The following is a 13,508-nucleotide window of genomic DNA, read 5'->3' on the forward strand; positions in this document are numbered from 1 at the left end:
ATTCTCTCTTATGCCCACAAGCTCAAAGTAGTGACAGTGTAAAATAGATTGCATGTACAAGTGGTCCAGATGAGTTAGGATGTCTGTGGGGGTCTTCCTCAAGAACTCTACAAAGTAATGTCTACTGGGAAAAGGGCAAACCCAGTACAGGTTGAAGACGTTATCTCTTGAGAGGCCTGGAATCTGGAAATTCCAAGGAAGGATTGAAAAAAAAATTGAAAAGAGAATAGACTGGTCTGCCCTGCTGAGCATGTTGATACTTTGACCTTCATTGACAGGATAACTGGAGTGAAACAAAGTGAAATAAATTAAAGCATAGGGTCACAGGAAACAAGTACCTGTCAAGGTAGCATTGGACACAAGGCAAAAACCAGAACTGGTCTGGATTGCTAGTTCATTATTACTCACCAATGCGGACAACTAGTAGTGCATTACAAACAAATACTTAACTGAAACAACACATTACTCGAGTCATAAATATCTTCAGCAGCAGTAACTGACAAAAAGGAGACACAGCAAAATGAACAAAAAGCTGTGTCACTGTGACTCTCCTGGAATGATCCTGACGACAGGTAACATTAATTTTTAGAGTGTGGGCTGAAAATTTAAGTGCTTTGATTAAAAAAAAAACCCAGTACAGTACTTTGAGGCTCCTGCAGGCAACATTGCTAACCATGGTTATGTTAGATGTTGCTTGGGTGATTCTCCAGAATTTCTCATAAATGCTCAGTTTGGTTGAGAACTCATTACCAGATTGGCCACGATATGTTTTATATAGCAGTGCTTGTCTGGCAGTCTACTGACCGGCATCCCCTTGTGAAAGCTGTGGGACCTGGGCCAATATACATTCTGCTGCGGTTAAATTGCTTCCACTTCCTCTGTCATTTCTGGAGCTGAAGGGTGTTCTTTTTTTCTTTCATTCTTGTTTGCCCAATTCCATTCATACTTCCTTTGTCATGTATGATAATACCCGTTTTTTGTTGCATGTATGTTTAACACTACTGTCCAAGAATTTTTCTTTCAAATAATTCAATCTCTCCTAATCAAATTAGCTCTCCAGTGGTCACTGCAAATTCTTGTCTGATTCTTTCCTCACTCTGTTATTTTACACCAATTCTTGTGTCATGCGTTGCCTGTCCTTGTGTTGGCAGATCTTAGCGCTAATATAGGAAGTCCAAGACTCTATTGACAGTAGCTTTCAGGCCAAAGAAAGTTTGTGAACTTTGTGCTTCACAAAGTGTGGGTGGCTTCTCACCCCAAAGAGAATGGCTGACCAGAGAACAGACGAGACAAATGTAGCTAGTTTTGAAGGAAGGTGGAACCTTTGGTGTTTGAATTAATGTCCCTTCCAGGTACAGATCGGGTGCCTGCTTATAAGTGTGTTAATATGTCTGGTTACAAGTCTAAAATTAATGTCCATTAGGAAATTGTTCAGTCATTCACTCAGGAATGCAGGTGGGGGGTATGCATCTGATTTTCTGCATTCCTATTAAATTTACTCTCTTGACAGACCTTGTGTGCCACTAAATATCTAGCAAAATGGGCAATGCCCTCTTTTTCCTACAGCAGGCCTTACATCAGATGTGTCATTCAGTGCAAGCTTGTCTTTATCATTAAGACTCTGCATTTATCATTTCTGAAACATATTACTACGAACTTTTTACATTATACATGAACATTTTTTACAAATCAGTTTATTTTTTAATTTATTTTTTATTTTTTATGTTTTGATTTTTTCACAGGTTCTGTGAAAGGGAATATTTTTGTGGAGTGTTCCACAGTCCCAAAAAGTATAAGACACAGTGGTTTACATCAAGTTCTGTTGCATATAGTTTTCCTTTTCTTGTCCTGCGGAAAATGTACACCACAGCACAGCAGAACCACCAGAGCCCATATATGGGAAACTTGGGTGTCCAGTTGTTGAGAACATGTTAAAGAATAATTGAACGTTAGCTAAACAGGTCACTTTTTACTTTCTCATCTACGAAGTATAGGGAAAGTATTGTAATTGTCCAAAAATTCGATGTCAAGATTTTGACGAATCTCAACATTTTAGACCTCCTTGAGTCTGAAAATACCATTTTTGTAATTATATCTGTGTGTGTGTGTGTATGTAAACACGATAACTTGAATACGCTTTCACTTAGGTCAACCAAATTTTGCATACAGTAGGTACAAAACGTAGATTTCTATCAAATTGTTAGCTATTTCTGCTGAGCAGAAGTGGTACTTTACCTTTTATTCATGCAGCTTTAGATTCGGATTTAGTCAACTTTACTTTTATAATAATTGTTCAATATATTATTAATTTGATTTGGTTTGTTGTTGATGGTACTTGTACATAATATAAAAATATAATCATTGTCTTGTGGTTTACCTCTAAAGTAACCATCCCCATATTTGTGTATACGAGAAAGTCTAGGGGAGACGACTCCTGATTTTTGAATGTGCCTTATACTATTTTATATGAGAAAGTACATTTTTAGGTATGATAAGGTCTTGTGTATTGTACCTAGACTGTAGTATCCCTCCCTGTTAACTTCGCGAGATATGGTTCATGATGATATTTTCTGCTTCCACAATAGTTTGATATGTTTTATTAAATGATATGAGTTATCTTGTCATTATTGTTGATTCTTGAGATGGTGATATGTAAACATTATTGTAAATTACATGTAGCTTTAGTTTACAATTGTCCCAAACCATTACCATCTTTTGCTCAAACTTTATTGCCCACTTCACCTTAGATACCAGTTCTTATGAAACATGAACAAGTAGAGCAATACTAATCCTGGTCACTGATTCTGATTTTTTTTTAAATTTCAAATACAGTGTTAAAATGTTAATATGTAAGCATTATTCATTTGTAATTAATCTAGTTTTAAAATTTAAAAACTGATAGTGATGTTACTTTAAAAAATTATAAATATTTTTCCCACTTTAAGATGCGCGAGCCTGTCTCTGATGGTACATTTTATTGATCAAGTTTCAGTTGTTTTCATGTTCATGACAGTAATTTTTTTGTTTCCTTTTCTTAGAGTCGCAAAGCACACAATATTGAACTGAAAGGCACAGTTGTCATTTTTGATGAAGCTCACAATGTGGTAAGCACAACAGATTAATTTGCTTTTCTGTAACTTTAAAATAAAAAAATTAAGCTGTTTGTTGCTGGACATCAACCTTTTTTATAAAAATTTTGAGGAAACATTTTGTCATTGAAAAATCTAAATTAATCCATTTTTCTGTTATGAATTAATATCATTCAGGGTGTCAATCGAATTGACCATGTAACCTGTTTATTATACATTATATGATATCTGTGTGATCGGTTTACTTAGCTTTATTAATTATAATATTGGCTGGCAGTAGTCTTGACTTTTTTGTTTGTCTGGTGTTGTTTCTGGTTAGTTTTAGCATTACATATAAGTTCACTCAATGTTGCTGCTTTTGAGATCCGTAAGCCTGAATCGGAAAAGGCAGATTTCAAAAAATAATAAGCAGACCAAATATAAACCTCTTTTCTATGAGGCTGTGTGACCTTTTACTGCATCCTCTCCATTCTCTGGTTTCTTTTGTTGTTAGTCTCATCTGTTTTCCCAAGAACAGTATTTCCATGTGTGATTGGTTCTACAGCATGTTATTGGTGCATCTCTAAGAACTCGGCACAGATTAGGAATATGAGTAAAACCCATTTAAACATTTAGAAGATAAAAAACATTTAGCAAATACAAGAAAAAAAATTGGTTAGCACCTCATCACTATTCCCACCCCCTTATCACAGGGGCCTTTTTCAGTGAAAACAATATTACAGTATTGCTTCTTTGTCAAATTGCATGTTAATGCTGTAGGTCAGGAGTGTGCAATGTCAGTCCTGGAGGGCCACAATAGCTGCAGGTTTTCGTTCCAACCCATTTGCTTAATTAGAAACCAATCCTTGCCAATCTCAGATCATCTTTCATTTTGTGGCATTGTTCTGCAATGTTAGGTTCTTATATCATAGATTATTTTATTTCTTTCCAAGTATGTCATCTAAATGATTTGAAGCCTAAACTGGATCATTAAGTGTTTTATTAAACCAAATAGTGCATGATGAAACCACACAGGTGTAAATGGAAACAAGTTAGATGGAGAACTGCTGACTCTTTTGTCATTTGCACCTTATTGCTAGTTAAGGAGCCATTAAAACACTGAATGCAGCTGGTAATACTGAAATCAGCAGTTATAGGTGGGTAACCTTAACAAGCGAGACCACTGAAAAGAAGCATCAAAATGTTACTAGAGCAATAAGTACTTTATCAGCAATAATTGACTTCTCATTAAGAAAGTGGGTTGGAACAAAAACCTTCCGGTATTGCAGCCCTCCAGGACTGACATTGCCCAACTCTACTGTAAGTCAAACTTGCAAAACTGAATCACATTAGGTATTATAACAAAGTGACCCCTGACAGACCCAGATAAAACAGGTTGAGGAACTCTTCCTCATGCAACAACCCAGCACACAATGAAAACTTGCAAATAAAATAAATGCTGCTGCATTGGTACATTTTATAGCACAGGCGTGGAAGCTACAATGAGCAGACAAAGTCCAAAAAGAATACCTTAGTCAGAATGAGATATAGAATTGTGTAGTATGGACGTTGTAAAGATAAGTAGTATAGACCCTGAAGACAATATACTGAAACACCAAGCAATATGTATTATAATATATAACATTTGTCAAAGTCCATGACCTTTTGCTACTTTAACCATTATAAGCACTGATGGTGTTGCTTTCCCTGCTTACAAACTCATTTTGTGTTTTTAAAGTATGGTGTCTAAAAATGATGTGTTTATAATCTTACTGTTTTCTGTCTGTCTTTGCTCCTACTGTTTCCATTAAATAGAGAATTTTGGGTTAAGAGGATTGATGGGATGTAAGTGTGAAAGGTAGAAAATTAGCAGTACGCATCCAGAAAGCCAAGACTGGGAGGAGCACTCCCAAAACATGTGCAAAAAAGTGCCAGAGATGCTTAACTGGCAGAAGGCTTGACAGGGATCAACAGACTGACCTATGCCAAAGTGCCTTGGGGAGAAAAATAATTGCTGTGAACAATCTTACCTTGAGTGTTTTGGAGATTATGTGGTGAAAATAAATTTCCAAGATGGAATATCCTAGTGCTAAACAGAGAATTGATAAAGGACAATAAGAAGCTTTGCATAGATTGGTCTTAATGTAGCTATGTTGGACATAAAGAATAGAAAGTTACAAAAATTCTTAAATGGAGTGCTGAAGATGGGGAAACATTGCCTGCTTTAAGATCAGATCTTAGCTTCAACTAAAAGACAAAAAGAAGAGAATGAAATTTGAAGCTTGTACTTCAGGGATATGAATGGCTAAAGCCTTTGTAGTATGGCGGTGTAATTCATGGCTCATCTATCCCCATCACTGCCCCAAAACGAATTTGACACGGATTATTGCAACTGAAAGGGGTGCCACCTAATTTAACCTCTGTGCTTAAACTGATCATTTTCTGTACAGGTACAGTATGCTGTTTTGGAGAAGTTGTAGGCTGATGTATGTGGCTTAGAAAGGAAAATACCTATGCTTCAAAACAACCTGTAGTAGAGAATGCATAAGGCAGACATAATTTACTCACATAAGAAATGTGAAACGACTGTAGTACCATTTTTTTTTTTCTCAAACTCCTGAAGCAGCAATAATTAACAGCTAGTGAGACTTGTACTTAGTGCTTGTGCTTGTGAATCTTTTGCAACATCAGCCTTCCTGCCTAGTCAACAAATAACTGGTTAATTTTTTTGGCAGATGTGTTGCCAGATAAGTAAAGTTGATTTCTTTTTATCATTCATTCATGTTTTTCTGTATTAAACTACAGTGCATGACTATCAACTATGAGGGCGTTCTGTAACCAAATTGAAAATTACAATAAATACTTGAAAGAATTGTTGGTTTACTCAGTTAAAGTGGACACAAATACGCCTGATAACATCATCTATTAGCAATGTTTACAAGGACGATTAATCGATTAGAACATTTTTCCATATAGCTCAGCTTGAATAAGTATGAATGATAATTATTTCAACCTTGCTCTATAAAGTCAGCATAAAGGAAACTAAAGGTCTCAAGTAGCATGAGATTTTAGTTTTTCTTGCTCTGAAGGGGAGGTGAGAAATAGAGAGATCCTGGGGGTAGTTATATGGGATTATTGGGCAGTGCAGGAAGGACTATTAACATGAGGGATCAACCAGCTCCAAACGAGCGAGGTGGACATTGTATTTGTTTAACTCTTCTTGTAGTATTTATCATTGAGTTCATCTATGTGTAACATCTGCAATGAGATAAGTGATTATTTTAATCTGAAGATGTCAAATGATAAAATAAGAACTAAGTTTATTTTGATTTGTTTGTGTATTTTTGTTATGTTTAATTAATAGACCATCTTCTATGATATCACAAAGATATTGGATTATTTAATTTTTCAGGAGAAAATGTGTGAGGAGTCTGCATCAAGCGATTTGACTCCTTATGACTTGGCTACTGCAATTGATGCTGTCAACCAGGTTCTCACACTACAAGCTAGTACAGCTGAAAAAAGCGGACTATCTGAAGATTTCAACATTGAAACAACCAATCCTGGTTAGTAGTAAACAAGCAATGTTTAATAGTCTGTTTATTAGATTTCCCAAAAAATCTGTGTGTGGCAGCTTTTAATGGAAAAAATTAAAGTGGCCATAATCATATACAGGTAAAATTCTGTTACAACAACGAAATATTTTTTAGGTCCTAAAAATATTTCGTTGTTGTAGTGAAAATTTTGTAGTAATGAGATTCTGTATTTGTCACTATAGTGCTTTCTTTAACTTGCGTCCAGCCATTTGCAATCATTTCAATAGCTTCTTTCTCATTAATTTTAGTCTATAAGTCTGCAAGTTATGCTGATGAGAATTCTTCTCAACATTTCCTTGTGATAATACACTTTCAGGGTGTGAATGATTCCCTAATCCAATGGCTGAAGCACTGCTGTGCAATTGGGTGGGAGGAATTCAACATGAACATTATCTAAATGTGGAAGCATGTTGTGGACAGCACAGTTATCAATCAGAAGCCAAATCATCTGTTTCTTCTTCTTCATATTGTGAGGTTTCTGAACTCTTTTGGACTCTCCCCAACCCAACAGGGCAGCATTCTGAAGTGCGTCCCAAAGCATGATTGCTGCATCTGTGGAAGATTGATTGTCCATTGCCGGGGACAGGGCAACAGCAGGCTCACAGCGCTGCAGTGAAGCGGCCCAGAAGCAAATCCTAAAAGATCATGGTCACGCTATAAGTCTCTGCCTTGCACCCCAAAACAGGAGGCTGAGTCGCAGTACTTTAGCAAAACAGCTTTATTCAGCTTGAAACAGGAACAGCAGGGTTATTTATTGTAGCGTGATCTGCCACTCTCCTATACACAGACACAGCAGTCAGGCAGGGTCGTGCCCAGGTTAGTGGCCAAATAATATTGTTCCCTGCATTTACAATGTTCCTTGCATACCCATCAAGATCTTTTCTGTTTGCTTCGGTGGAGAGACACAGCAGAGCTGTGAGCCTGCTGTTGTCCTGGCAACAGATAAACAGACACAGTGATTGCACTTCAAGACGCTCTTTGGCATGTTGTCCACTTGGGAGAGGTCCCAAGAGAGTTTAGAAACCTCACATTTTCTCGAATGAGAGCGGCATTAATAGGAATGTTTCTTGAACGAGCATCACTGAACCACATATAAACGGTTTTTTAGACGTCTTCAAATGCAGCAGTTCGCATATGTTTGCAACCCAAGATTTTTCTTCGTTTTTTGCTAGGCCTTTCAAGAAAGTTGACCGTGTCGATGGCAAAATTCTGAATTCACTGGCAACGTCTTTTTTCTTTTTGCCGCAATCGAGAGCTGCAAAAATGTAAAGTTTTTTTTCTTCTAATATAAACTGTTATTGTTTTTTCGTGTCTGCCGTTTCTATAGGAGGGTGACAATGAGTTCAGTTCCAATGGATGTTTATCAAATGTTGACGTGCAATAAGCAAAAAATATTACTGAAAACCACCGAAAAAAAACGAAAACAGCAAAAAAAAAAAAAAAGTATGAGGAAAATTCGAAGAAAGAAAAAAAATTTACAGTGCTTCTATTTGGGGATTGTTGTGCACAACTGAGCTGCGACCACAGAACTAACTGCTCTGTGGATGATTCATTCAGGCATTTCAAGATTTTTTGGGCACTTCGTTGTAATAAAAGTATTTGCTGAAAGTATTTCGTAGTAACGAGATTTCCATAGACACGTGTCATATGGGGAAACTGTCGGGACCATAAAAATGCTTCATTGTAATGAACATTTTGTTGTAAAGATATTCATTGTATCGGAGTTTTACCTGTAAATTATGGAAGGATCATTTTGTAATCTTGGACACCAGACTACATTTAGTACATTTTAGAGGTTATACTAATGAACATTAGCTTGGCTTCAAAAACCAAACTAATGATACAAATTTAGACTCTGCAAGTTCAAATTTACAAATGTAATATACAATTTTGTCCAACCTGTTAAATGGTATAATCATAGCACCCTTCCCACTGAGCCATTTTTCGAATAAGTAGACTGCTGCATAAATAGTCAACTTCAGCTTTGTGTTTTTACTCATCTTCTCGCGGAGTATTGCTTCTTTCTGACTAATTAGAAAAATACATAAGACATATGAGGAACTGGAAGAGACAATTCAGTCCGTCAAGCCCAATTGTTCAGCTAATAGCTAGGCTGTCCTAATATCTCATCAGGATTCTTGTTAAAGGTTGTAATTGTTTCTGCTTCAGCTACGTCTCAGTAGTTTGTTCCAAGGTCTCACAACTCTTTGCATGAAGAAGTGCTTCCTGGCCTCAACAGTAAATTCATTTCCACTAATGTCCTCGAGCATGTAATTTATCTACTTACAGTCGTACAGTACTAGCTTCACTTGATATTACTGATAACATACAAAAGTTGGAACCGTTATGTTTTTGGGTTGATTGTCACCTTTGGTACCAATAACCAGTTCTTGTGACATCTCTTGTCTTGACCACAATAGTTTATGAATAATTTGCCTATAAAGAGTCTACTCTGCCACTGTTTATTTTATAATTGTTATTTTGTCATGTCTTATAATTGTCATTTTGTCATGTTTTATTTTTGTCTAAATTTTCCAAATTCTGGAAGTGCAGAGCAAGTGGTATTGTGTTATATATATGTTGTGCTACTTCCTTATAGTTATAGGGGCTTTGACTCGAATCCTAGCCTGCTCAATGTTCATGTAGAGCTTGCTTCTATATTTGAGAAGGAGTTTCCTCTCATAGCCCAGGTTGAAGGTGCATGTTTTTATTACTGTGCCTCGTGAATATCAAATGTTACCTTTCAGACTAGTGCTTACTTTACACCAAATGCTGCTGGTGCAGGTCCAAGGTCCATATAACTCTTGCGGAGGACTGCCGGCTTCGTGCTCCAGCCCTCACCCCCAGGCCGCCAGAAGGAGCTCTCCCGACAGCAGGATCGTGCCCCAAGTTCCAGCAGGGCGTCATGGACTATGCAGTGTTTTTACACAGCCCTGCTGGATACCTTGGGGACCACCGGGAGTTGCTGTACTGGGAGTTAGAGGAGCAAAGTGTCTGGGTGAGGAGGAGTGATTATTGTGTTGAATTTGGTTTATAATTAATGAGTAGTGTGGAAGGTGCTTGGTGCACTGTGTTAAAAGAAAATAAAAAGTCTTTGACTTTTACTTGGTGTCTGGAGTTGTACCTGAGGGTTCAAGGGTGCACTAGCGCCCCCTACTGCCACAATCTGTAATAGAAAAAAAAAACCTTTGGAAAGTTAATAGATGAATAAATTGTTAATGTTAATGTGTCTTCCTTTTTATGCTCTGCTGCCTCAGTGTACAGCTAGAGTCTTCATGTTTTATAGATTGATATGTGACTTTTCTATAATGCAAATTGGAATGCTTTTTATTATTTTTTTTAGGTTTGAAAATGGATGTTGCTGATATTGCCAAAATTAAACGTAAGTATATTTTTGTCTGTGTTATCTTGCAAATTTTCATGTGTTAACTTAGTTTGCCTTAATTATTATTCAGAAGTGAACATAATTCATAGTTTGTGTTTTAATAAGATAGCTTAACTTTGTATATTAGAAAATAATTGTAACCTCTTTACCTCAGACTTTGAAAAGAGCATCAATTGCTGCTGTTTCTAGGAAATTCACTCCCACTCCGAAGGTATAGAGTGTCCCAAGTGATCTCAGGATGGTGAATTGTTAATATACTTTTATTACTTAAACTCAGTACTTTGCAGTTCTATTACTTTAATTACTGCATGTGTTTGTGAGCTTTCACTCTAAGATACTTAAATCATATAAAATGCTGATTCAGAGATGTTGTCATATTTCTTTTTCCTAATCTCTTAAATATGGCAGTCTACTGCACATTTATTGGTCCTGCCTCCCTCAAACATAACTTCCATCTTTCTTTTTACCTATGTGCTAAGATGGCCTGCTACAAATTGTTATTATCTTTTCCTATATTAACAACCACATAGCTTAGTTTATTCATATTTACTAATTTTATTTTCCATAAAAATACACACACATATATACTGTAAAAGCCAGATTCTCTGAGGTACTGTGAACCAATGTTACCTCAAATAACTTAAATCTCAGATAAAACGGATGGTTGTAGCCATTAACAATTTAAAAAAAAATTTGGACATACTGTCACTTTTCAGCCTCTTTTCATACCTCAGTAGTGTTGGATGGGTACAAAAATTTTTAAATTGGTATCGATACCAGCTTTCAGACCTAGGTATCAGTGCAGTAAAACCCACCTTATTTATCTCCAACCTCCCTGGTGTGCCACAAAATTGCATGCCTCCCTGGTGCGATATGCCATCACACTGCACAATGCACTGCTTGCCTCTTGAGATGTGAAAAGGCCTGATCACGATGAAGCAGTCACTACAAATTTCAACCCCCCATCTTACTCCAGCTTCCCAGGTGCATTGAGCATCGCCTCCCCTTGATAACCATAAAGTCTCAATCACTTTTAAGCAATAACTACAAAAATCCCCATGTGTGCCACACAATTGTGCATTTCCCTGGTGCGCGGCACTATGCAATGCTTTGTCTTGATAGCCGTGAAGTCCCTATCACATTGAAACAGTAAATTGTTCCCTGTGAAGTCCTAATCACCTCTGAGCAATATGTGCTTGGTACAGTATTCTTGGAAAAGTTTTTAGGAAGTACTGTATTTAAGAAAAATAGTATAGTACTCTTACAGGTTTGCCTCGGTTAATATGTAGCTTATATATACAGACAGGCGGACACCAATAGTTCACCCAACACATGTTTATTATACATTCTTATTTACACAGATGACACACACAACTCCTGTACTTCCCCAAAGTCCAGGGCCTTCCAATGCCTCTTTCTCAGGTCCATCTTCACACCTCTCCTCCCGAGTTCCGTCTCTCCACCTCCTGACTCCAGCCATCAAATGGAGGGAGGTGGCCCCTTTTATAATCACCCGGATGTGCTCCAGGTGCCTCCCAGTAAGCGACTGCCGGCACTCCCTGGTGTGGCAGAAGTGGCGGCTGTGCACCCGAAAGCAATCCAGGTGTCCCTGGTCGTCTTCCGCCCAGCACTTCCGGGTGTGGCAGGAGTGCTCAGGGCCAGGGCTCTTCAGGCATCTGGGCGCCCCCTGGCGGTGACCATAGGCCCCTATAGAGTTGAGCTTCCAAGCTCTGTTCCTGTGGTCCCCATACCATCCAGGGCGGCTGCCCTCTCGTGGTCTGGAGGAGGTATAGTCCCTCTTCCGGTCCTTGTGGGCGTCCTGGCTGGGTACTGCCCCCAGCCGCTTTCCACACTGCCCGTCTGCTAGTTGAGACCCATAGGGGCCAGCGGCCCATCCCGTGAGGGCAGGTCTCCCATGAAGTGGGTCCTACTGCAGGCCCAGAGTCCGGTCCTGTAACACGACAAGCAGAAACAGGGGCGGAGACGCTGCCAGACACCACCACCTGGCCACGCACAGGCATCGCTCCCCACTCTGACCAGCACCCCAGGATTTGCCTCTTCAGCACCCCCTCTACAGGTTCCTTGCCCCCCTAGTTGGGACATTAGACAGGATCGCTCGCACCCCCATCACCTCAGCCGACTTTGGGGTTTCCCTCTGCCTCTGCAGAGGGCAGCCCTTTTCTGGACGTGAGCATCCTGCCTCATGTCCACCCTTCTGGCAGAAACCGGCTTTCATCCCTCGATTACTCCTCTTTCTCTGGGATGCCGTGACGGTTTGGGTCTCCCTATGGGAAAGGTATAGACCCTGTCCAGTCTGCGTCCCTGTGGAGCGGTGTGAGACAGTCGGTGGCTCGGGGCATAGGGCTCTAGGACCCGTGGCACTCATCAGTTGGCGTGCTGCCTGCCCTCGCTCTCTCTCCCCCTCGCCACATGATTGGCTCTCACTGCCGCGTCCACTATAGGAGCCCCCCTACTTGAATCCGATCACTGTCGTTTCGGTTGGGCCTCCCTTATTCTATACGGGGCCGGTTCCACTTACCTGCCCCGCCGTGTCCCTCCGGCTGAAGCCTCCAGCACCATGCCGATCTGCCCGCTGTCACAAGGTGCTTCCTGTGGGGCCTCTCCTCCAGCCCAATCGGGTCCTTCCCTTGCTCAGGATGGACATTTGTTGGTCTTGCCTCCATCCAATCATCAGCGGGCACACAACACACACCATCCAATCCCTTGCTTGTCTTGGGGAGGGACTTCTGGTCCGCGGCCATCTTGTTTCCCCTCCTCCTGGTGCGGTAGGGAGCCTCCTGGCAGCATTGTAGCTGCCGCGGCCTTCGAAGCTGCAGCGACTCCTCCTCTGCAGCTCTTCCTGCTGCCACTGTGCTGACGAAGCCCCACAGATTGGCATGCGTCTACCACCGACGTGGATCCGGGCAGTCCCTGCCTACAACACACAAATCTCGCCCGGCCTTCCAGGCGTGTGGTTTGTTTATTTGACAGTATGTAGATCGGGGTAATTACATGCTTCTCGCAACTGAAAGAGGGCACCATGGCGGACGTTAGCCGACTTGCTGAACAACCACAAGCGTTACCTGGTAGGTAACCACCCACACAGTCAGATTGTGATTCAGACTACGAATGCCTTGAATGTAATTACCCCGATCTACATACTGTCAAATAAATGAACCACATGGTGGCACAACGTGAGAGGCTTTGCCTCTGACTCTGACGCCCGAGGTTCGATTCCCGAGAGGGAGTGCAGTGATTGTGTACGCCTGATGAGACCAGAATTAGGGCGAAACACATGTTGCGTACTCTTTGCATTATTTGACAGTAAAAACTATTTCAGCCATTCTATGATCTGCTTCTCGCAACTGAAAGAGGGCACTGTGGCGGACGTTAGCCGACTTGCTGACCAACCACAAGCGTTACTTGGTAGGTAACCACCCACACAGTCAGATTGTGATT

The 13,508-nt window shown here is 40.0% G+C and overlaps 1 protein-coding gene across 4 annotated transcripts in view; it reads left to right on the plus strand.

The window, feature by feature from the left end:
* rtel1 (regulator of telomere elongation helicase 1) overlaps positions 1–13,508 on the plus strand; it is a 105,581-nt gene that overhangs the window by 28,448 nt on the left and 63,625 nt on the right. For all 4 annotated transcript variants that reach the window (XM_039735093.1, XM_039735094.1, XM_039735096.1 and 1 more), the window contains exons 9-11: positions 3,039–3,104; positions 6,481–6,634; positions 10,008–10,046. In XM_039735093.1, coding sequence (XP_039591027.1) covers positions 3,039–3,104; positions 6,481–6,634; positions 10,008–10,046 — 259 coding nt within the window. The remainder of the gene's footprint in view (positions 1–3,038; positions 3,105–6,480; positions 6,635–10,007; positions 10,047–13,508) is intronic.

Source organism: Polypterus senegalus, chromosome 14 (assembly GCF_016835505.1).
Source record: "Polypterus senegalus isolate Bchr_013 chromosome 14, ASM1683550v1, whole genome shotgun sequence".
Taxonomy (NCBI): Eukaryota; Metazoa; Chordata; class Cladistia; order Polypteriformes; family Polypteridae; genus Polypterus; species Polypterus senegalus.